The sequence below is a fragment of the Taudactylus pleione genome, unplaced genomic scaffold, assembly GCF_031769625.1.
Source record: "Taudactylus pleione unplaced genomic scaffold, aTauple2 ptg000423l, whole genome shotgun sequence".
Lineage (NCBI taxonomy): Eukaryota > Metazoa > Chordata > Amphibia > Anura > Myobatrachidae > Taudactylus > Taudactylus pleione.
Genome location: NW_028284825.1, coordinates 2,221,172 through 2,243,838, shown reverse-complemented (window position 1 = coordinate 2,243,838; position 22,667 = coordinate 2,221,172). Strand labels below are relative to the sequence as shown.

The window sequence follows — 22,667 nt, the reverse complement described above, 5'->3', positions numbered from 1 at the left end:
AACGTAGCATTAAGCATGCAGATATAACTGCAGTTATACACAGAATATTCATATGCCGCATCTTTTAATCAGCAAAATCTGATTGTGCGTCCTATGTGCATCGTTTTGCGAATAAGACACATTTAAAGGTAACTAAAAGACACTCGGCGCTACATTCACGCCACGCATGGTGAGACTAGAAGAGTTGTTTAACGCGCAAGTAAGATATATGTGGACACATCTGTATTTAGCAATAGTTGGTGGTGATCATGGACAAGTCAAATTAATTGCAAGGTGGATCCTAATCAGTTCCACACTAATACTCCAGCTTAAAGTGATTCCCGTGATGGCACTTAACGAAACTAAGGCTCCCAGGCAGTGACTGGTATAGAGAGGTAGCAGCCGGAGTTTTTGTGCCCAGGCTTGGCACCACTATCTATACATCACAGAACCTGCGCTTCAGGAAAAAAGAAGATTAACAGATTTGTGTCACAGCCCTTCTGGTGTCCCGCTGACGAGGATCACTAGGTATATGTGTAGTACACCGCCTACCTTCTGGACGGTATTAGCGATTTGCTCGGCTTCCTCGGCTTTGCTCTTAGCCCCTTTGGCATCAGCATTGGCATTGCCCAGGGCACTTTCAGCTTGGCGAGTCTTGTTGTTGGCTTCAGCAATGGTTTGGGAGATGGCGGGAATCTTCCGCAAGGCAGCTTCAGCTGCAGTTTTATTATCATTCACTCGCTTGTCAAAATCTAAAGTAGAGATAAGAACGTTTACAGCACATTGGTACTGATCATCTATAACAGGGGTAATGAGGGCAGAGATCACAAACAGATTACCCAGTCCATGAGTGTCCTGCTGCTACCACACTAACCAGTACTGCAGTATTACCTCTCAGGTTGTTCAGTATTTCGTTGGCTTCCTGCAGTGTGGTACGACCTTTCTTTGCGGCCTCCTCCGCTTGGGCTTTTGCGGCATCTGCCCGGGCCAGCAGCTGGTCAGCCGTCTAGAGAGCATAAAGAGGAGAAGAGCCTTCATGTCAGCTGGAAACAAATCTACTGATGGCACTAAGAGGCTGCAATGTGCGAGATGTGATCTACTTCATGGAAGGAAACTAGTTTTGTCAGATCATTTGCAAATTTTCAATCCAGGAAAATATTAGAAAAGAATCAAAGGTCAAATTCCTGGTGACATTTGCTAAAACATATCTGGCTGTTAAATTTGTAAAGATGAACATGTGCCCAACATAATAAATGAGTGACTAAGGCTGCTTCTTCACAGATTAGAAAAATAAAATACAGTAGTCACCCCTCAAAGAAACCTAAGAAAGAGTACTCACAATGTCGTTATTGCAGGTAGTTGTCATAAAGTACAATAAAGTATTATAAGCTGTTCAAATGATTTAAACACAGTGGGCGTGATCCTGTTTCGCACTTAAAGTGATCACATTCCATCCCCTCCTGTCCCACGCAGACATCTGCGGGTAGTCAGAGTTGGATGTATCTGTGCGAATGCGCTGCCTCCAGCTCTCTGCTTGTGGGAGCAGCAGTCATAACGATTACCAACATTCACACCAGCTTTAGCCTTGGTACAGGAGTTCTGGCTGAGTGACGGATCACTGCATACGCTCACACTTCAGAACAGGGCATCACTTTGTGTACAAGCCCACAGCAACATTTATTTTATTTGCAAATGTTCCTTTATCGCCCGGCTGTCACCAAGTATCACCAACACCAAGTGAGAAGCGATCAAGATGCACACGGCTTGTAAGTACATTAAGATGCATAAGCAGCCTGCAACGCATACACGGTTCGCTTTACAAAACTATTTACAAGAATTGATTTGGAATTACTTGCAACTCAGAATCAGTACTAGCGGCTGGAGTATTACTTTTCTTTTGCACTTAAATCCCCTACTCCAATACTGTAGGGGCAGTGAAAATTTTATATTTCATCTCATGGAACTACAACACTGTCATAAGAGTCCGATATCCAAGATGACTTCTTCATCTACTCTACAAGGATATAGACGATGGGATGTCCCAAACACAACGGTCATAAGGCAGGAGAGTTACCCAAGTAGAACAGCCACCTGGAGGACTTTCCTGCCGAAGGCAGCCATCCGTGAAGATGTTACCGGCCACCTCATAGAACTTGGTAATGGCCATAAAGTCACGCTATAGACCACCGAAGACCTGTGCTGCACCAACAAAGGAGGGCAAACGTTCATAGTCCAGTGTGCCAGAAAGCCTGTCGGAGATGACTGCAGAGACAGATAACTCCTGTTTCTGGCCATTTAAGACAGATTTTGAGGGTGGTACACTTGTTAAAAGTTTTATGGGGCTGAACAAGCAGCATGTGGAAAACAATGGGTCCACTAATGTTTGCTTGATGTGGAGCAACTTTTGGTTGAAAGACAGACATCTGTCCTTGTGCCGACACTTGTAGGAAAGAGTAACAGCCGGGACTAATAAATGTTTTATTGCAGTTCTGCAAACAGCATAAGCTGGGTTCACACTAGATGATTTTTGGACAATATGCCATACTAGACCGACACATTGTCCAGATCTAGTGTGTATGTACTCTGCACGCTCCTGTGCACCAATGTCAGGTCGTTCTGTCGGGCGTGAATGCATGCCAGGAAGGTGAATGGTGCAGGCGAACGATATATCGGATTGTCGTTCACCGGATCAAAGAGTGTATACCGCCCGTCCAATATATCATACCGTTGTACCATTGGGCATTGCATTGGCGGGTCGCCTAGTGTGTACCCAGCCTTAGGGTGTAAAACCTTTTTACATTGTAAACACGGAGTATGTGTGGCTGGTATGGCCGCAGGAAGGGGTGATACGGTGAATGAACCCACCTGTTGTTCACTCCTGCCTTTGTCAAGCAAACGTTTGACCTCCATCTCCCGACCTCTCATGTCCTCGCGTAGGTCATCATAGTCTCGCAGCTTTCTGTCGATCAGCAGATCCAACTCCTCTGCCTCTTTCTGGATCTTTCCAGCCTCATTCTGGGGGAAAAGGGAAAAACATTTATATGTCAGTGTCGGGTTAGGTTACAATGCCTCCACATTACTTAAGTGAGTAAGTGGTCGGTGGTACCCTGAGTGGGGTGTAGTTAGCAGACAGACGGGATGCCGCCGATCTGAATACCAACGCTGGAAGTCCGACACAGGACTTAAGATAGGCGGCAAAATACCAACGCCTATCTTAATTCCGATGCCGGAACACAGACAGATGCCAGCCCGAACCAGATCCGGGGCATCTTGGCTGTTAGCCGCAGAGAGGGAGGGTTAAGTGTAGTTAGTATAGCGGGGTTAGCGTTAGGTTTGGCAGCGGGGGTGTAGGGTTAGGCACCACAGGGAGGAGACTTAGGGTTAGGGTAAGTATACTTACCCGACCCCTGTTGGGATACCGCTGTCTGTATTTTGAAAGGAGGCATCCCGACAGCTGCCATTACATACCGATTCCCCCTGACTAAGCGGTCTGTGGTACCCTGACTGTAAGCGGTCTGTGGTACCCTGACTGTAAGCGGTCTGTGGTACCCTGACAGTAAGCGGTCTGTGGTACCCTGACAGTAAGCGGTCTGTGGTACCCTGACAGTAAGCGGTCTGTGGTACCCTGAGAGTAAGCGGTCTGTGGTACCCTGAGAGTAAGCGGTCTGTGGTACCCTGAGAGTAAGCGGTCTGTGGTACCCTGAGAGTAAGCGGTCTGTGGTACCCTGAGAGTAAGCGGTCTGTGGTACCCTGAGAGTAAGCAGTCTGTGGTACCCTGAGAGTAAGCAGTCTGTGGTACCCTGAGAGTAAGCAGTCTGTGGTACCCTGAGAGTAAGCAGTCTGTGGTACCCTGAGAGTAAGCAGTCTGTGGTACCCTGAGAGTAAGCAGTCTGTGGTACCCTGAGAGTAAGCAGTCTGTGGTACCCTGAGAGTAAGCAGTCTGTGGTACCCTGAGAGTAAGCAGTCTGTGGTACCCTGAGAGTAAGCGGTCTGTCTCAAAGATTTAACAACTGCTACTGCAAAGGATTTCCAAATCCGCTCACTTTTATTGAACGCCTGTACGTTTACTATTTGCACATTCACGTTCCGTGTTTCAAACGACAGCAGTCAGTGTTGCATATAATAGTAACGTACTGATCTGTACTGGGGCCAATGAACATTTGCATAAGTTGTAGTAGGTCACATGCATCCTGTACCGTTATGTGCTACACATTAACAGTTTATTGCTGCAAATTTTCCTTAGTACAACTCAGTGTAATCATTCATCCCTCAACTCCCCTCTGAGCATTCACTCAGCAGTTAAAATGGACAAACACTCTTTAGAATTTCCCACAAATTCAAACAACCCCTGCCTGAGACTGATCATTAACTTAGGTATTACAGGTCATCTGTACTTCTGACCTCTACTTGCTGTAATCCACCCACTATGCTTCAGGATAAAAACGGCCTCAGAACTCCCTTTACCTGTAAAGCTGTGGTGTCAATTTTAGGAGCATTGGTGAGATTGGCATAGATCTGCAGAGCCCGGTTTCCTGCCTCCTCGGCCTCTGCATGCACCTTGCTGGCTTGCTTCTCCAGCTCCCGGGACAGATCCTTAGCTTGGTTATACCTTAAGAAAACAGCAAATAACAGTTTGTTGGGGTTTTTTTTGCATTGAAGAACATTGCAGGACACTGCAGTCCTTTATGAATACAATAGGCTCAGTCACTCACTTTTTATTAAGTTCTTCTATATCGGAGGCCGTCTGGTTCTCTGCAGCGAGAGTCTTCAGTAACAGGCGGTAGGCTTCATTTGCGGTGTCATTCGCATCCTTGGCGGCTTTCTCGATGTCACGAGCTTCCTGCGTATGTCTGAAGACACAACACTGGATTAACAGGAGGCTGACTTTTTTGTACCACAGAACAAGTACAGATTCTGATAATAAAATATATAATATAGACTTAAAGTAAATTGTATTATCTCAGAGCAGATAAATGTAAGGTCAGTGAAAGAAGTGTTCAAAAATCTTTTACTCAAATCACAAATCCCCACAGTAAAAATTGCTCCCTATTCCAAAGGATGTGGAACCACAGAGGAGTTCTGTACTCTATCCCCCTTTCATCCCCAAATTACAGATGTGTCCATATACACCCATCCTCAGATCGCACAAAAAATGTACCAAACTTCCCACCAGACTTTCCCAAAATATGCTTCTTAGTTGAGGTACCCTGGAGACCTGCGCTGGCATTACATGCAGCTGCTGTGTGTGACACAAAGGCAAGAGACGGCAGTCAGATAGGAGTGAGCCGCACCACATATAGTGGTTTATTCATCTGTAACTTGGTAGCAATTCCTTTGCAACAAAAACACTAATCCTAACTTCTTAGTACTTAGTATGTATGTGGCTACAATACGAATAAGATGCTAAAATTGGGTAAAAATGATGAAAGACCAGGTATCGCTGCTCATGGCGGAGCGTCTAATGCATCATGTGGCGCAAAAAGGATATGGGTATGAGGACACATCTGTAGGATTACAAGTGGGTGGGCTGCCAGGGAAACTACTTCTCCCATTCCAAATACTTACAGAACAACATTAATGAAAAGGACTAATTTGTGGGATCTCTTCTCTCTTTAATATCTCCAACCAAGTCACCGGACCACTACCCACCAAATCCGTACACCGGACCACTGCCCACCAAATCCGTACACCTGACCACTGCCCACCAAATCCGTACACCGGACCACTGCCCACCAAATCCGTACCTGGGGCTGTGTGAGGAGCAGCCGCTCAGTGCAGAGAAATTATTTTATAGTTCTAGTTACAGCTGGGGTTTTAGGGGGGGGGGGGGGGGGGGGGATCAGTTTTAATTCTTGCCTCAGACTTTTCCAGTCACATGTAATATGCCACCCACACGATGATGTACTCTGTGCTGGACTGTAATTATCCCTGACCTGTCAGCATCAGCAGCTTACCTGTCTGACAAAAGACAGATCTATTGCTGACCTTTGCTGCTGTTGGGGGGGGAGGGGGGGGGGGTGACAAGAATAATCTAATCATGATTATTTCTGGTGCTGCATTTGCTTTTTCTTTGATGTGCTATGAAACAGGGAGAGGCCCTAGTGACAGTAAGCACCCCTGTAACTGGTATGAAGATTCAGGTGTTTGGCCCCAATTCTATAGAGCTAAAATGTACAGGTGTCCCCTCACCTTTCAGCCAGCTTTCTCGCCTCTTCTGCCAGCAGTGTCATGTTATTGGGATCACCGGTTGTCTGCGGTGGAGTGATGGACTAAACAACAAAAACAAAAAGCAATTATTAATTTTATACACTAGCTGTATCTGATGACACTGGGAAAACTTAGTGATATTTATCATTGTAAAAATCAAGAAGTAACTTTGCTTAAGTGCAGCAAGTGCTGAGCTGTATTGCTCTATTATGTGTCCACAAAGATGGTGAAGCACATGTTATGATAAATACAAGGGTAACCCAAAAAGTAAAGAGTGTTTGCCTGTTTAAAAATATATATTTATTTATTTTAGAGTACCTTTGTCTACTTCTCCACATAATCACTCCCTTCATTTAAGAATTTATCATATCTCTCCAGCAAGTTTAGAATCCTTTTATTGTACTCGGCTGCCTCCAGTCCATCCAACCAGTTATTGACTACAGGCTTCAACTCACCATCACTTCCAAACAGTTTCCACCCAAGAACTATTAGAGCTTAGTGAAAATCACTTGGAGCAAGGTCTGGACTATAGGATGAATGAACGAGAACATCACACCCAAAACTGTGACAAGCGATGGGCGTCCCAGGCGATCATCATGCATGTTTGCCAGTCCATTTTTGAACATGTCACACCACTCTCTTACATTACCACACGCCGGCTTTAATGGACGAGAAATTTTGGCAGGACTCACTTACTGCGTAATTGAAAAACACTTTACAGTCGAAGGGATTTTGAATCGTATGGTTCATTTTCATGCTGCAAAACATCGCCAAACACAACTACAACAGAAGACCACTCACACAGCATTGGATTGGGGAGGGTGAATGACCTGCAAACAGTCTCTACTTTCTGGATTACCTTTGTATTTCCTTATAATGGAACAAACATGCGTCATCATATTTTACTTTTAATACTCAGTAACGGTTTCCGGACGCATCTGTCCATGCTGCTACATCAGCTTGTATCCTAACTCAACCTCACCCCTAACTTAATCTTGGGTACATACCACATTAGCAATTGCGACCTTGGCTTTCTCCAGTTGCACCCTTGCAGATTCAATGATCAGCTCTGTGCCTTCCACACGATCCCGAGCCTCACGCGCCTGTTTGTCGGTGTCACGGATCATATCTTTGATATTCTGCAGGCGCTCCAGTTGGGAACTTAGAGTGGCGTTTATCTCTGCAAGACGATCCAGCATCCCCTGATCTACATCTGAAACAAAACACAGTGCCAATGAGCAGTTAGCATCAAAAGAGAAAAAGGCAAAGCTGCCGAAACCGCCCCGCCCACCCCCCAAAGAGACAAGATTGTACCTTTGCTACCCTGGGCATCCAAAAGGAGGTCACTGACAGCCTTCTCAGCCTCCCTAAGCCGCTCCTCAAAGCCCTGATCTGTCACTGCTTCATCACCTGTTCCTAGGTTCTTCAGGAGCTCCTCCAGTTCCTGCAGCTTTTCTCTTTGATCAATCACCTAATATAAAACACATAAATAAGCATACATAATCTTTCCTACCATACATAATATCAGAGTCCTAGGTGTAATATAACACACAACAAAAAACATTCTTCTGTACATGTAATAAAGTACAAGTCAATCACTTTACATTTCTCTACTTCTCAGACATCAGTTAAAGAAAGCAACCAAAACGGACTAACAAAGTCAAACATGCGTAGTGCATTATTAAAATGCAACAGCAGCGCCACCTGGTGGCTGCCCTCAAAATAGCAGTAACAAGTTGCATTTTGTTTTAGGATTGACAATTACTTTGATTGTAAAAGCAAAACAAAGCATAACCTAGAGATGCTCAAAGCTAAGCTTTGTATAGGTGAGACAGCTGGCTCACCTTGTCTTTAACCAAGCGGTAGCAGGCAGGACACTCCTGACAGCCTGGGCCAGAGCGGTTGTAGAAATAGTTTTCCTCACACTGGTCACAGCGGATGCCCACAAACCCATCTTTACAATCACAGCGCCCATCCTCCTTGCACTGCAGAGTGATTGAGCCCTCAGGATCACAGTCACATGCTACAAGACAGATCAGAACAGGAGATGATTGGTCACGGAAAACAACAATAAACCTCCTTTGACATTATTCTTTAACAAACCAAAGCACTGCCCCCAAATCATGAACACACACACACACACACACACACACACAGAGGATCTTTAGGGTTTATACCCAGGGATAGCTCACTTACGTTTACAGCCTTCTGGTCCAAACCCAAAGTGGTTGGGCTCACACTGCTGGCATCGTTTGCCACTGATACCAGGCTGGCACTCACACTGCCCGGTGCGAATGTCACACTGCCCGTTTGTGGATCCTAGGGGATGGCACTCACATCTGCAAAATCAAAACATCCTACTTTATGTATCAGTGCAAACATACTACGTTTAATTTGCTTAGCTAAATAAAGGTATAAAAAGACCACAGCCGAATGCCAAAGATTGTAAAACAATCATTCTACCCCTGCTACCCAGTCCTCCAAATTCCGCTAGTAGGACTAATGGTGTCCATCCACTAGACGATTAAGTTGAGTGATATGAACGATTGAAAGATCATTATCGTTCAAAGTCATTTGCAAAAATGTCTAAAATGACCAGTGATGTGCGTGCCCGCTAGTCGTTTAGACATCTATCATCGTGCAAACATGCTGGTCAACCTGATGATAACAGATGAACCTGCACTGAACGACTGCTCGTTCAGTGCAGGCTCATCACAGACTGACAAACGACTGCACGATTACAATGTCGTAATCATGCAGTCGTTTTCAAGTCTTCTAGTGGATGGGCACCTTAAGAAAGATGAAAACTAAAAACTAGCCACCTAAACATTAGCAATCCTTCACGTGTTGCTTTTTTCACCATACGAATAAACAGATTAGCAACAATGCAAAAATTGAATACCCGTTATAGCAGAGCAGTCAGTCCTGGAGAGTGCGAATAGCAGGGAATACAATTCAAAAACAATCTTCTAAAGAATGACGGAGGAGGGAGAAAATGCCTATAAACACTCTAAAATAGCATTTTAAAAGACGACATAGAAGGAATGAGGAGCTCGGACCTCTCACAGCCACGGCCACTTTGCAGGTTGTAGAATCCAGGCTCACAGGCTGAACAGTCTCTCTCAGTAACGTGTGGAAAACACTCGCACTGGCCGGTCACCTGGTTACAGCTGCTCTGACTGTTCACTGTGCCATAGGAGTTACAGCTGCAGGCTGGAATGAGAGTGATCACTTGTTTGCAACTATACACAATGTCAGTTATTTTTATCATAAAAAATATTTTAAAATGTCTAAGTAATGAGGTAAATGTAACTACTTTTAAATATTAAAAAAAAAAAAAAAAAAGGGCTTGCAAGTAGATTAATCCCAAGTTATTCTGATTCGCTATTGGGTGCAATTGACCCTGACGTATAATCGCCCATGCAGTCTGACCCCGATAAGGTAGAATGCTAAAATGCCACACCTTTGCATTTGAGGTCCGGGGTTGCACCCAGGGGACTTCCATAGAAGCCATCCCTGCAACGATCACAGTAGAAACCAGCGGTGTTGTAGATACATTTCAGACACTCTCCCGTCAAGCGATCGCAGTTTCCCACGGCGTTTGGATCAATGTTGCTGTTGCATTCGCAGGCACGGCAGGGTCGAGGTGCCCCATTCTGACCCAGTGGGTCACCAAAATACCCATCATCACAAAGCTCACATCTTTTTCCTATAAAGTAACAAAATAATAACATTAAAATGATACAATGCAACTAAGTCCTCTCCGTCCCCAAACTGGGTGCATTATGCTACTGGGAAGTTCAAAGGGGAATGACAAAAGAAAACAGAAGTCCAACAAAAAGGTTTACAAAGGCAAAATATGACTTGTATTAGAGAAGTCATAGTGCTGAGATGCCTTATGCCATTTTACACGAAATTGGGATTAAGTCAAGATCAGATTTATAATTTTACCTCCTCCAAGGTACGACAGTTCCCAATGCAAATAGTTTAAGTTAGGTTATACTTTAGTTTTTATCTTTCATTATATTAACGTTGTTTGACCTCTACATACAACAGCAACAAACAGCTGTCTTTGTTATGTCTGTGCTGCCATACAGATATACACGTGTATAGATGTTCCCTCTGTGCGTAGCTTTACAGTCACTGAACTACAACAATGGCTCACTACTGGACTTTTATTTTACGGAGTGACAAACCTTTACACAATTTTGTTTCTTCAATGTTAATCAGAGTCTACTATATACCCTAGTAAATTAACAAACAAAGCATCTTATTGCAGACTATGGCCATTTAACTGTAATTGATGAGATGAAAGATCAGTAGTTAGCCATGGACACAGACTGACATGCCGGAGGTAGTTCTCACCTGTAGTCCCCTGTGGGCAGTTGGTGCACACCACCTCCTTAGTTCGAGGAACAACTGCACAGCTGGATCCGCCAGGGCACGGACAAGGTTGGCAATCAGAACTGGTACCAGCGCTGCTGTCTCCGTAGTACCCCTCACTGCACCGCTCACAGTGAGGACCTGCAGTGTTATGCTGGCAGTCGCACACCCCTACATAAAAGAAAACCCAGAGAGGAGTCTAACATTATTCTAATTCCAATTCTTATAGACCAGTGATTCACCAATAACCCTGATATGGAACTTTGTTTCTACCGTAACTATTACAGCTTTAATATTTAGAACACGGCAACAAACAGTTTATAAACCAAAAACACACAAAGAAAACTGTGGAGCATACTCAGATAATAAAGCATTACCACCTAATCTCGACTCCCCTCAAATGAGCAACTGTTCTCACACTCACCTGACTCAGAGTCACATGTATCACTATGTCCATTGCAAGTGCATAGCACACAGGGGCTGTAAGGCCCAAGGTTGGGGTTCTCTCTCCGGTAGCCAGGAGCACAGCTCTCACAGAATTGCCCGACATACCCTACAGGACAGCTGCAAACCTCCACCCATGGTGCAGGATCACCAGCACCTGGCTGTGCGGTCACTAACCTAACCTCCTCCAGAAATCCAGCACCTGCATAGAAAAACATGGTTACTTAAACCTGTAGTAAGATAAAAAAATAAAATGTTGATGCATCTTATGCACAATAAAGTGTCTCGGCCATAACCGAATAGACCAAATTAAGTTGAGCAGTCTGAGCTCCCCAGCTGTTCTAGATTAACAACTCCCAGCATGCTTGGCAAGCCTTATAAAGGCCAACATAAGCTGGAGACCAGAGGTTGCCTACCCCTGTTCTAGTGCATCTGAAATCCACTTTGCATGGCTGTCCGTTCTACTAGAGGACGTATAAAACATGATAAGTAGACAAACAAAAATTGAAGACTGGTCTCAAAAGAGAAGCTTTGCCGCATATGCTGGAAGGTGCACAAACAATACTTCTATGCAGACAATAATAGTGTTTAGTTAAATTCCATGAAACCTCAGCTTGTTCTGGTCTTGTAACTAGCAATTATCCATCATTTATAAGCAGATAAGGACATGGCGTCTATTGCCAGGGAATGCAGAGCTAACACTGGTTCCTTTTAAAATAGATATATTTCTAGGGACATCTCCCATACCAGGCGGATGGCAAAGAGTCCAGTGAATGGATTCTTAAGCAAATAATTTAAAGAAAAATACCTTAAAAGGATACTCTCTAATCATAGACATTTATTCCTGTACAGTTTCGTTATAATACAGGGCTTTTACATATTAGCCTGAACAAGAAATCAAAAGTTTGCATTGTACAGAGAATATTTACAGTAATTAACAAAGCAACTAAATATTACTACAGATATCATACGATAAGTGCTTTAAACACATCTATAGGCAACAAATAACCATTAATTACACACATCCCATAACCATACTGCTCCCTTACATACATATAGTTACTCAGTATCAAAAAGAAAAAAAACAAAAGAAAAGAAAAAAAACAAAAACATACTCCTTTCACTGTATGTTCCTCGGATTTTGATGGTAGTAAGATTCTGGAGCATTTTCTGGAATTCAAACGGTGAAACAGCCGGCCTCCAGGGATAATCAGTAGCCTCATGTAGCCTGAAGTGCATATGGTAATAGGTCATTTACATCCCCAAGACATGACATTTCAGATGATTCACCAAACCAACACCAGAACTCATTGCTCAGAGATATTTCTACATATATTATATATGAAATTCATGGTTTTTAATCTCACGTTCTATAAATAAAGCAGAGTGCTGGTTTGTACGGTTCTCACAGAAACCCTACACTGCCCTGTAACTCAGACTCTTCCCCCACTAATGTAACATCTTGGAACCCTCCATTCAGTAAACAAACCAGCAGATTTCAAATTTGATTTATGTTTAAAAAACAATTATGTGCCGTGTATTTAAATCAGAATCAGATGTTCTCCAACAAAGGAAACCATTAAACAGTGTATGGTTAGTCTCCATCTAAGTGTCCCATCTATGAGACCGTCTGCAGTCGCACTCCACGTACTGTAGTGCATTTCATGCCAAAACACATGGGTATGTACTCGCCTAGCAAACATCATTTACAGTCCAAACCAAGGACTGCTCACGGTAATACCAGTTGAAAAGCCAGCTACTGGGCAACGAAGTATAGTAAAAACTTAAAATAGAGTGTTGAACAACATTATCTACTCCACTTTATAAATCACCAGGGCATTTAATTTTTGTGGTGGATTCTAGGGGTAGGCAGCATGGTTATATTTTTATTTACATCAGATATACTAAAAGGACTTCTTGAGTATGGCAGTGGGGGGCAACATGACCTCTTCAGAGCCCTTTCATCCCTCTAGGAGACCACAGAAAGCCTCTACGGAGCAGAATTAGATCACGTTCCAAGACCAGAGCAGCAGCATGGAGCAATCGTAGAGCCCCAGAAGAAGTTCCATTATGGGTGACTAGTTAAGCTGGTGGGAAAGCATCAAACCCTAATCTGCTTTGCACCAGTATTAAGCCACTGCCATCAGTACCAATAAGATGAGGATCAGATGTGAAGTTTCCCGATTCAGGAGGGCTGTGTATGCAAGGAGCCTCCTATAATAATGTATATGTGGAAGTTGAAACGTTCACTTAATAAACCATTTCCAGGTGCCCCGTATTAATCTTACTGAGAATGAATAGTGGTGGGAACATGTGCATATTGTACGGGTATTTATAGAAATCAAAAAGGTCAGGGGAATTTTAATGGATTCTAGCAGATTGAGGTGGGGAGTAGACATAAATTACTGTGATCTATGAAGTGGTAACCCTTTCCTTCCCCCAGATCTGCTCTCTCCATGTCCATACAGGTGCCATGCAGTAAATTCCTTACATTACTCTATTCCATTGCAAGAGGCACCAGAAGGCAAAAGCCCCATCCATCCTAGAGGCTGGCAGAGAACCCAACACATGTGTTCTGTCTAGTGTCTGCAATTGCTGCTGATCCCTGCATTTGCTGGAGACCACATGTGCATTGCTCAACCTGCCTGGTACAGACCTCTAGAAAGGAATGTGTTAATACTCTCTTTGCTAGTAAACATTGTCACTGAACTATAAACACTTGCATGCCGTATATCAGAACATATAAGTGCTACCATCCTCTCCACATCCATCGAAGGACCTGGGCTGAATATTATTTACCTGAAGACATACTGCAGGGAGTTTTCGCTGGGATAGGAGTTCCCCTGTGCGATCAGAGGCACGGATACTCGGAGCCCGGCGCCTTCCAGCACAAGATCTTCCGCTGAAAGTCGCGTGTCCCGCCGCTCCACGCGGAAACCGAATGTCAAGTTCTGTCCATAAGTTAGACCCTGTTTACCAAGGAACTTTGCTGCAAGAGAAGTGAAGATCAAGACAAAAGATTAGGTGAACGCCAAGTGTCCAAATCTTAACTAAGCTTTATGTACACAAGACTTTTTTTCCTCCCCAAGTACTAATAAGACTTCCTCCAAGTATCAGTGGTTCAATGCTTAGAACCTCTGTAGCTCTGGACTCTAGTGACACTCACCACCTCCCCTCTCTGCCCAATCGCTCTCTAATGGGTAATACATTGAAATTCAATGATTCTGGGACATAGTGGCTTTTTGGATTTCAAGAGCACTGATTGGTTGGTTACTCTACACATGACAAGTTTGTCCTGTGTCCTGTGTTTGTCCTGTTGTGTACTCTTTACACAACAGTTCCCTACAGATGTGCCCACATACATCTAGCCTCCTTGTGCGTTGAACAGCCCTCCTAGTTGCATTATGCCGTGGCGTGACTCTGTAGCACCGAGCGTTTTTCATGAAACTTTTTAAATGCAGAGTGGTGCGAATATAACGCACAAGCAGCTTCTGCTGATTAAAATATGCTGCATCCCTATATTCTGTGAGACACTACGGGTGTATCTACAGGCGAATTGCTGTGTTTCAGTGTCACAGCCGCTGACACTGTAACGTAGCATTTCGCTTGCAGATAAACCCGCAGTTGCACACAGAACACAGATGTGCCGCATATTTTAAGAAGCACCACTCTGCGAATAAGAAGCTGCTTGTGTGTTATATTCGCTCAGCGTTACAGAGGTCACACTGCACTCACACGTTGTGTAGCGTGACTTGTAGCACACAGAATTAGCCATTAGAAAAGCTTTGCGGGATGGAATACGTCTCTCCTGATGCCTGTCTTTGTGTTACTTGGGAGGGGTGGGGGCGTGGGGAGTAGTGTTTGAGAGACACAACTCCTAATCCAACCATCTAGCAAACCTAATATTTATGACAATGCATCTTATTAATACTAGTGCCTAATGGCATCCATGGGGAACTTGAAGTAGCAGGATGCATTGCCAAATATTTCCACAGCCCATATAAAAATACCGTAGCTGCCTCCATTTGTAAAGTCAGTTGCAATTGTTTATATACTACTTTATAGAGCACTGTATAATGTGCTATGCCATTATTGACCACTAGATGTCAAAGCGAATTACAGCAGACGTGGAGCAATGACATTGACAGAATAACCTCCCGAAAACCGCGGCTCTCAAACAAACCACATCCCGATATAAAAACAGCTTTTCCTTCACTTAATGTAATAATTTGTCTGCCAGATGCAAATAACATTCTGCTAGAGTTCAGAAGATGATCGTGATAGAGGTTCATTTATTAATTTCCTGCAGAACATTCTCTGCTCTTCCATCCACCCCGCTGGAAATGTTTGTGCTCTATCTAAATCAGACGGCTGATCTAATCTGCATTAAAAAGGCTAAATCGTTACTTTTGGGGACATACACAACTTGTTCTTCACAGACTGTGACAGCTTCACTGCCACTTACCAGGTGCAATGAAGTAGATAGGGAAGTAGCTTTCTGAGGCAACAGACAATGAACTGGTTTCAGAAATCCAGGTTAGGGGGTACTCTGCACCATCCCTCTGCTGTGCCAGCCACCCGTCCGTTCCTGAAAGACAGCACACACAATTATATCATAATACATAGCATGATCTCCTGGGGAGAGCTCAAAGAGAACCCAATCCATCAATCCAGGAGCATTTGGTAATGGTGCTTACACACTCATACAATGAGGTTCATCAGAGAGTCAGCAAGTGCTCAGATCTGAGGACAACTTGGTGACACATATACAGGACAAAGAGGTGGCAGAGAACAGTTTGCAGGTAACACAGGCCTGGCCATAATTTCAAGATCAATAGTAACAACTTCTATTCAAACTGGTTTACAATAAACGTTACTCTTCCTGCATTGCGGATTTACAGGACGTCAGGATGGCAGTAAAGGTCAGCACTTTGTGCTCAGGTAGAACTAGTAAAGATCTGTCCATTTTGTTTTCACATCCGGACAAACCAATACAATTTATCTTTTCACGAACAAACTCGTTAAGCAAGGACAGACCTCAGCTTCAATACCAGCATGGGAGAGGTCTGCTGAGATAACACCTTCTAAACACAAGAGACTGCTGCAGTGAAAGTGTAACAAGCCAAAAGCAGTGTCTGTAGGGAAAACACCACAACTTACAGGGCAAATAGCGGACCGGACGTGACGCTTATTACAGTGAAACAGAAGCCAGGCGTATCACAGGTGGTTATGAATGTTCTGCTTATTATAGATCCTGGCAGATGGTGACAGAATTTGCACGTGTAGAGGATAATTACCAGTCTCAAATGTGGAGATGATACTGGAGACTGTGAAACCTTCTGCGCTGCTGCAGACGGAGGAGTGACCATAACAGAAACAGGGGGTGCAGCCGCGGGGATTTGCTGCGTCCATGTGAAAGAAGCCAGGTTTACACCTAAAATAATAGATAAATAAATATGTAGAATGTTTCACATGTATTGGAGAATATGGTAGAAAACTAGAACAACATTATGCAAGTGTGAATCTCAATTCTTCTGATCTTCCGACAGATTCAGTGTAAAGAATCTTGTGGTCTTATGTGAAGTGTTGTGAGACTAGAAATCGTTTCACAGCTTTGTCAAACCTTATTCACTTCCCAGGGAGGAACTTGCTGAATAGAAACAGTCTGCTTGTAGGCACGATTCTGTGTCAGTACCTCACATCCTACAGTGTCCGTGCTTGCCTGGTAATCTCAGATCTAGCAACTCCTGTTACAATGACGCTTGCTTGCATTTAGCAGCTATTTAAACACACATAAACCTTACTGACTATCATACAGAAGAATTATTGTTCAGATGTAGATCTAATACACAGAGACAACCCCTTGGCCAAGCATGTACTACTAACTTTCTGAGCGACGTTCCTGTACTCTTCACCAGCCTTTGCCTACTGCAGAATAATACAGTATAGTAATGCATGGGGGTGGGGAACGTTAATATAGATATTTGTGAATGTTTACAATCAGCTGTTAATTATAAGGCAATCCGTATATTTAGTCTAATTTTCCGCTCATGAAGACTGTACTTGTGACTCACATTGGATAAACAAATTTGGGCGATTTAATTAGCACCGAGGGGATGTAGCTCCCAGGTTAAGTGTCTGGAGGTAATTAATTGACTGCATTGTGTCTGGCACTTAACATAAGAGGTGCACTTTAACGGCACTAATGCCCAGGTCTAGACGCTGTAAACAGCATCTCCTGGGTTAAGTGCCAGGCAAGAAGCAGTTACTGCACGAGGTAAGCCCGCTACTACTAGGCCCGAGGCACTACTTATTGCAGATTTCTACTCACACCCTCGGGAGACTCAGAGCAGAAATCCACTAGTTGCGTGCTTACCGCCGGAGTAACCGAATAGCTCCAGGCACTTGATAGCAAATATGTTACTCTATGCGGCAGACTTACCTTTCACAGTTGAAACCTTCTACATTGTCTTTACAGCTGCAGCGTCCGGTCTCTACATTACATTCATCGGTGCTGCCGGCAGCATTACAGGCACAGGGTCTGGTGAGAGAAGATATTATTTACCACCCTGGAGATCATATCCACCTTGCATGGATGTATAATGATTGGTGTTGCTCTGTGTATGGAAACCATCTCCCATTGGATAATTACCTGCAGCCGGCCTCAGTAAGAGAATGGAAACTGGGCTGACATCGGTCACACTTTTCACCCATCACACCGGGCTTACAGCTGCAGCGTCCATTGTTATCACACTGGGTGCTGAGCGAGCCTGTAGAGAGCCAGGGAGATGGCAACACGATTACTGGTGAGCAAAACTTCCATGGAGGTGAAATTTAAATAACTTGTTAATCTCACCAGTCAAAGTTAGTGACAAAAACATACATTAAATGCTGCAAACAATCGGATTTCATGACCGCCTGTGTATAGTATGTATTATATCAGCGGGCAGTACTAAGTGCCAGGGATCAAGTCAGTTGTTAACAAAAACTTGAAAACTGCATGTTATTTAAATAATGTAGTAAAAACACATCAATACCATTCCTGGTGAGCGGCTTTGAAATATTTTACAGATGAAACAGGCTTTATTACAGTGAAGGGTGCCCCATGTCTAAGTATAATGTGAGAATATGTGGTAACTAGTCATGGCTCTGTGTTACAAAGTCTATATGTGAATAGCCTCGGATACTTGCATTGTATTGAAAGCAGAAAACTCTTTAGTCCCTGTGTATGGCTTAGTTATAACCAAATCCAATTGTACAAAACAGCATTGGAATGGGAGTCGGTATGAAATACCGCCGTCCCTCTGGCCGGCAGTTCGAATCCCGTCTGTGGCAGGTCAACAGAAGCAGAGATCCCGGCAGCGGAAGCCCGACAGCGCTGGAAATCCCAATTGTCCGTAGGAAAGTAAAAACTAACCTAACCCCCTAACCCTGGCCAGGATAAAGCAGTCGGGAAGCCGGCTGTCGGGATTAAGACGGACGGTTTCCCGATTGCATCCCCTGGAATGTTGTATAAACCTATGACAGTAAATATATGAACTTCGCCACCAATTAAAAATTCCCCCAGCTCCATCTAAAGCTGGGTACACACCAGGTCGATGGGTCGGCAGACTTATCTGACGATTGGCAAGTGTATACACACACTTACCAATTCGTCTGTCCGATGTGTTGGGCTTGACAGCTCAAATATAGGGGCATTTAAATCGCCCACCCAGTTGAGCTGTCAATCACCTCCGGGTCCCCGTAGCATGTGTACGGGCGATTAGCGGGTCATGTGTACACCCAATCAGATGACCGATATATCTTTCAGACATATCACCCATCTGCTGTGCTGCACAGCAGATCGGATAGGTCTGTACACACCCAGCGATGTCCTACAGATATATCACCCGTTCAATGGAACGGGTGAGATATCTATCAGTGTGTACTTAGCATAAGAATGGTTTTATCTCAGTTCGACCCAAGAATGATTTTATCACGGTGTCATCCAAGAATGTTATTATCCCAGTGTCTTCTAAGAATGATTATCTTGGCTAAGAAAGCAGGCTGGCACCTTGCATCCGTAGCAATAAATCACAGATACACAGAGCAATAAAGAGAGGTCTGTACAGATATGTTTACATGAAATGAAGTGGCAATAAACCCTTGGTATCAGTGGGGAGTTATCTGCCCTGAACCTGGAGAGCAGAGCCTTGCTGTACAACGCAATGTGAGCAGATATCACAGTGTGCGGTCTCCTTTGTTTTAGGAGACAGCAGGATGCGTATTTACATGGCTGTGTAAGGCTGGACACCATACACTCAAAGTGCTTACAAAACTATTTGTTTTAAACCCAGGGGGGAGATCTTCTAGTTCCAGATCTGAAGATAAAACGTCATTATATCATAATTTAAAACAGGCCTATACAAAGTACATGGGGGGGACTGAACGTCTTGTGCTGCCTAAAAAGTTAATTTAACAAAATGTAGCGGCCTTTTAGATTTCTTTCATCTAGAGAAAGGATAAGCCAAAGCCTGTGATATAGCACAATCCTGCACTAATTGGACGGGATAGGTTACAAGAGAAAACCAGAATCAAAAATAGTCAGAATTTAGGTTTTCTTCAATAATCAAAACACTCAGGGACAATTGTTTTTGCATCATATGACAAAGCAATTCCGTATGACTACGCCTCAGAAAAGGCGCACAAATCTCCGCAATGATAGATGAGGCCTTTTTAATACAATGTTAATTATTCAGCATATTGTCCCTGTAGGAGCGGTGAGAAAAACATAGCTAGTGCAAGTAATACACCATTTCCATTCTTCCCTGGGTATTTATCCTGGTATGTGGGTTCTGTACTCTAATACAGCATTTGGGGTGATGTACACAGCTATTGAGTATATAGACAGAATCTCCAATAGATGCTAGTATGCAGAATCCATGGGTAGCGCTCCAAGAAAGCCTATGAAAGTGAATGGTACACAGAGCTGTAACTAGACTTTTTGGTGCCCTGTGCCAGAAAGAGCATTGGCACCCCCCTCATTTTTCAAAGGGACATAATGCACCCAAAAAAAGGGGAATTGCCTCATGAGAAAGGGCCAGGGAAGAGATAGGAGAGACCAGGAGATGCTGGGGATGATATAAGAGGAAGTTATAAGTGAGAATGATAATAAACAGAGATTTGAGAGTTCCAAAAAGCGCCCCCTGACCTGTGGTGCCCTGTGCGATGGCACTGGCCGCACTACCCTAGCTACGGCCCTGATGGTACACATAGGGCTACATGGAGAGAATAACCCACCTTAATGCATACATGTTTGCAATAGATTTACACTTCTGATAATTAAAACACATTGTCGTTTTAGACCGTGAAGCGGACACACACACTATTACAGTATGACCTAATGTGTATCTGCAATGACAAATGCAACATCTGGTAAATCTTCAACAGGAGCAGTCACATATGCTATATAAAGACAACGCAACGTTCTACATACCAACTGGGTTACAGTTGCACGCCAGACAAGACTCGTCGCTGTTCTGACGATAGTAGTTCTCACGGCAGCGCTCACAGTTTGGCCCATCGGTGTTGTCAGTACAGCCCATACAATGCCCGCCGTGGCCAGTAGAACGGTACAGCTCGGGGTCAAAGTAGCATTCCTGGGAGCGGCCATTACAATTACAGGCTGTAAAAAGGAGGCAAAAAGAAATAAATATTGAGAGATGTAAGGACGTGACAGAGCTGAAACTGGTTTAAAACGATATCTGGTAAAGCGCTATCTATTGCTGGAGTACATTTTAGCAAAGTTCCGCGCCCTGCCTGATTTCAAGATGGCAAAATGTGCCCTGCTAAAAGCCTGCAAGGGGAGGGGGGAGTTGCAGTGCAGTGCTCACCACCGATGAATAGATTTGGTGCCCACATGCCCTTCTTACAGCCCAGCACCCTGCCCGCCCCGGACCTAGAATGAACACTAGTAAAGCAATTACTCCATTGACGGGTTTAACCCCAAATCTGTGATAATACTTAATAAAACCCTCTCTCCTTAAAGCTGTGTGTAGATATATCTTACTCCCATCTATAATTGTTTTGCATGGCTCATATCAGTCAGACACAAGTAGGAATATTGAGGGACTATGGTGACACAGTGTTGAGCATTGCTGTCTCACAGATATGTGGTCATGGGTTTGATTCTAAACAGGGGCCTGTGTGTGTGTGCGTGCACACATTTCCTCCAGATACACAGCTTTCAACCCACAATCTAAGCATACTGGTATATTAACCCTGTTTACCCTGGTGGGTGGTGGTAGTGAATATAGACTAGAAGCTCGACTGGGCCCGGGACTGATGTGAATGACTAAATATTCTCAGTAAGCGCTGTGTACTGTGTGTGCACTATATAAATAACTGTAAATACATAGGGTTTATTCAATTAGGTGCTGTGTGTACCATGCGGGGAAAAGCTCAGCTTTCCATGGCTGGAGCTATTCCATTTGGCGTTTTCCCACGTGGTAACCCATAGATACAGCATAAAATACTGGAATCTATAGGTTTCCTCATGCGTGAAACCCCAGAGGCTGCATTTAACGCAGATTTTTTTCTTGCAGCTCCTAAGGCTGCCAGGAAAAATCAGAGTTACGTGTAAGGATGCAGGATCTAATTGAATTGGTCCAGGCTGTCAATTAGCTGTGGAGTAAACCCTGTGGCTAACTGGATATGCCCATAAAATAAATAGTGCTAAATCCATTATGTCTATGTGATTAATATAACCAAAAGCCTCAGACAAAGTGAAATTCAGGACTGCATCATGGTTACAGCCACTGTACATATACACTTGTCACTGCTGCCTAGCAAGACTGGATACCAAACTCAAACAGCCGTAATAGTAATATTTTGGAAGAATAAAACATTTGTTGGTGTGTATTCTATTAGAACACATTGCTTTTTGGGCACAAGAGAATTGTAAACTCAGATGTTCTTCCTGCATGGACTTCCGCACCTTAAAGCCAGGGTAAAGGGCCAAAACAAAGAAACCAAACACAATGAAATGACTGTATTTTTGGCAACTCAAATAAAAAATGTAGTTAACACTGAGAAATTGATATTACCTTCTAAAGGCCCCCATACACAATGCGATTTTTAACACGATGTGGACGACTTAGATCGATTGTAACGATCAATCGTGCACATCGTGTGTGGTTTCTGCACCATTATGATGCGTGTCCCCGCCGTCGTCTAGTTGGACCCGTCTGTGCTGCTGTGTATTTCAATGACACAGATGCACGCACGGACCAGGAGATCGTGCTACTTGCATCTGGGCCATTGACATAGAGCACGAACAGGTCCGTGAGACCAGTCTGTGCTGCTGCGGTAAAATAAACCCCCCCCCCCTTCCCCAAAAGAGCATCCAATGAATTCCAGGGAACAAACGACGTAGGGGTCCCCCGTATTCTGCACAACCACCACTAGGCTCTGATCTGGTCCTGGTTCTGGAAATACAGGGGCAAAAATTAGTAGTGTTCCCCTGTATTTACCAGAACCAGCACTGGACTTTTTCTAGCGGGAGGCTGATGCCACAGCCAGGGGAGCCCTTTCACAGATGCATGTAGCATGGATCTCCCTGGTCCGTGCTATCTGTGTCAGATCGTACACGATCTAATGATTATGTAAATCATTAG

General features: G+C 43.9%; 1 protein-coding gene across 1 annotated transcript in view; it reads right to left on the bottom strand.

Annotated features, from left to right (window-relative positions):
* LAMC1 (laminin subunit gamma 1) overlaps positions 1-22,667 on the bottom strand; it is a 103,698-nt gene that overhangs the window by 6,180 nt on the left and 74,851 nt on the right. Inside the window, exons 5-25 of the mRNA XM_088447205.1 lie at positions 20,489-20,677; positions 17,666-17,783; positions 17,456-17,554; positions 16,311-16,447; positions 15,479-15,601; positions 13,813-14,002; positions 12,129-12,241; positions 10,994-11,215; positions 10,552-10,740; positions 9,650-9,895; positions 9,246-9,399; positions 8,383-8,525; positions 8,031-8,209; positions 7,501-7,657; positions 7,194-7,399; positions 6,169-6,248; positions 4,692-4,829; positions 4,444-4,588; positions 2,845-2,994; positions 871-985; positions 532-731 (exon numbers count right to left, since the gene is read on the bottom strand). Coding sequence (XP_088303331.1) covers positions 532-731; positions 871-985; positions 2,845-2,994; positions 4,444-4,588; positions 4,692-4,829; positions 6,169-6,248; positions 7,194-7,399; positions 7,501-7,657; positions 8,031-8,209; positions 8,383-8,525; positions 9,246-9,399; positions 9,650-9,895; positions 10,552-10,740; positions 10,994-11,215; positions 12,129-12,241; positions 13,813-14,002; positions 15,479-15,601; positions 16,311-16,447; positions 17,456-17,554; positions 17,666-17,783; positions 20,489-20,677 — 3,293 coding nt within the window. The remainder of the gene's footprint in view (positions 1-531; positions 732-870; positions 986-2,844; positions 2,995-4,443; positions 4,589-4,691; positions 4,830-6,168; positions 6,249-7,193; positions 7,400-7,500; positions 7,658-8,030; positions 8,210-8,382; positions 8,526-9,245; positions 9,400-9,649; positions 9,896-10,551; positions 10,741-10,993; positions 11,216-12,128; positions 12,242-13,812; positions 14,003-15,478; positions 15,602-16,310; positions 16,448-17,455; positions 17,555-17,665; positions 17,784-20,488; positions 20,678-22,667) is intronic.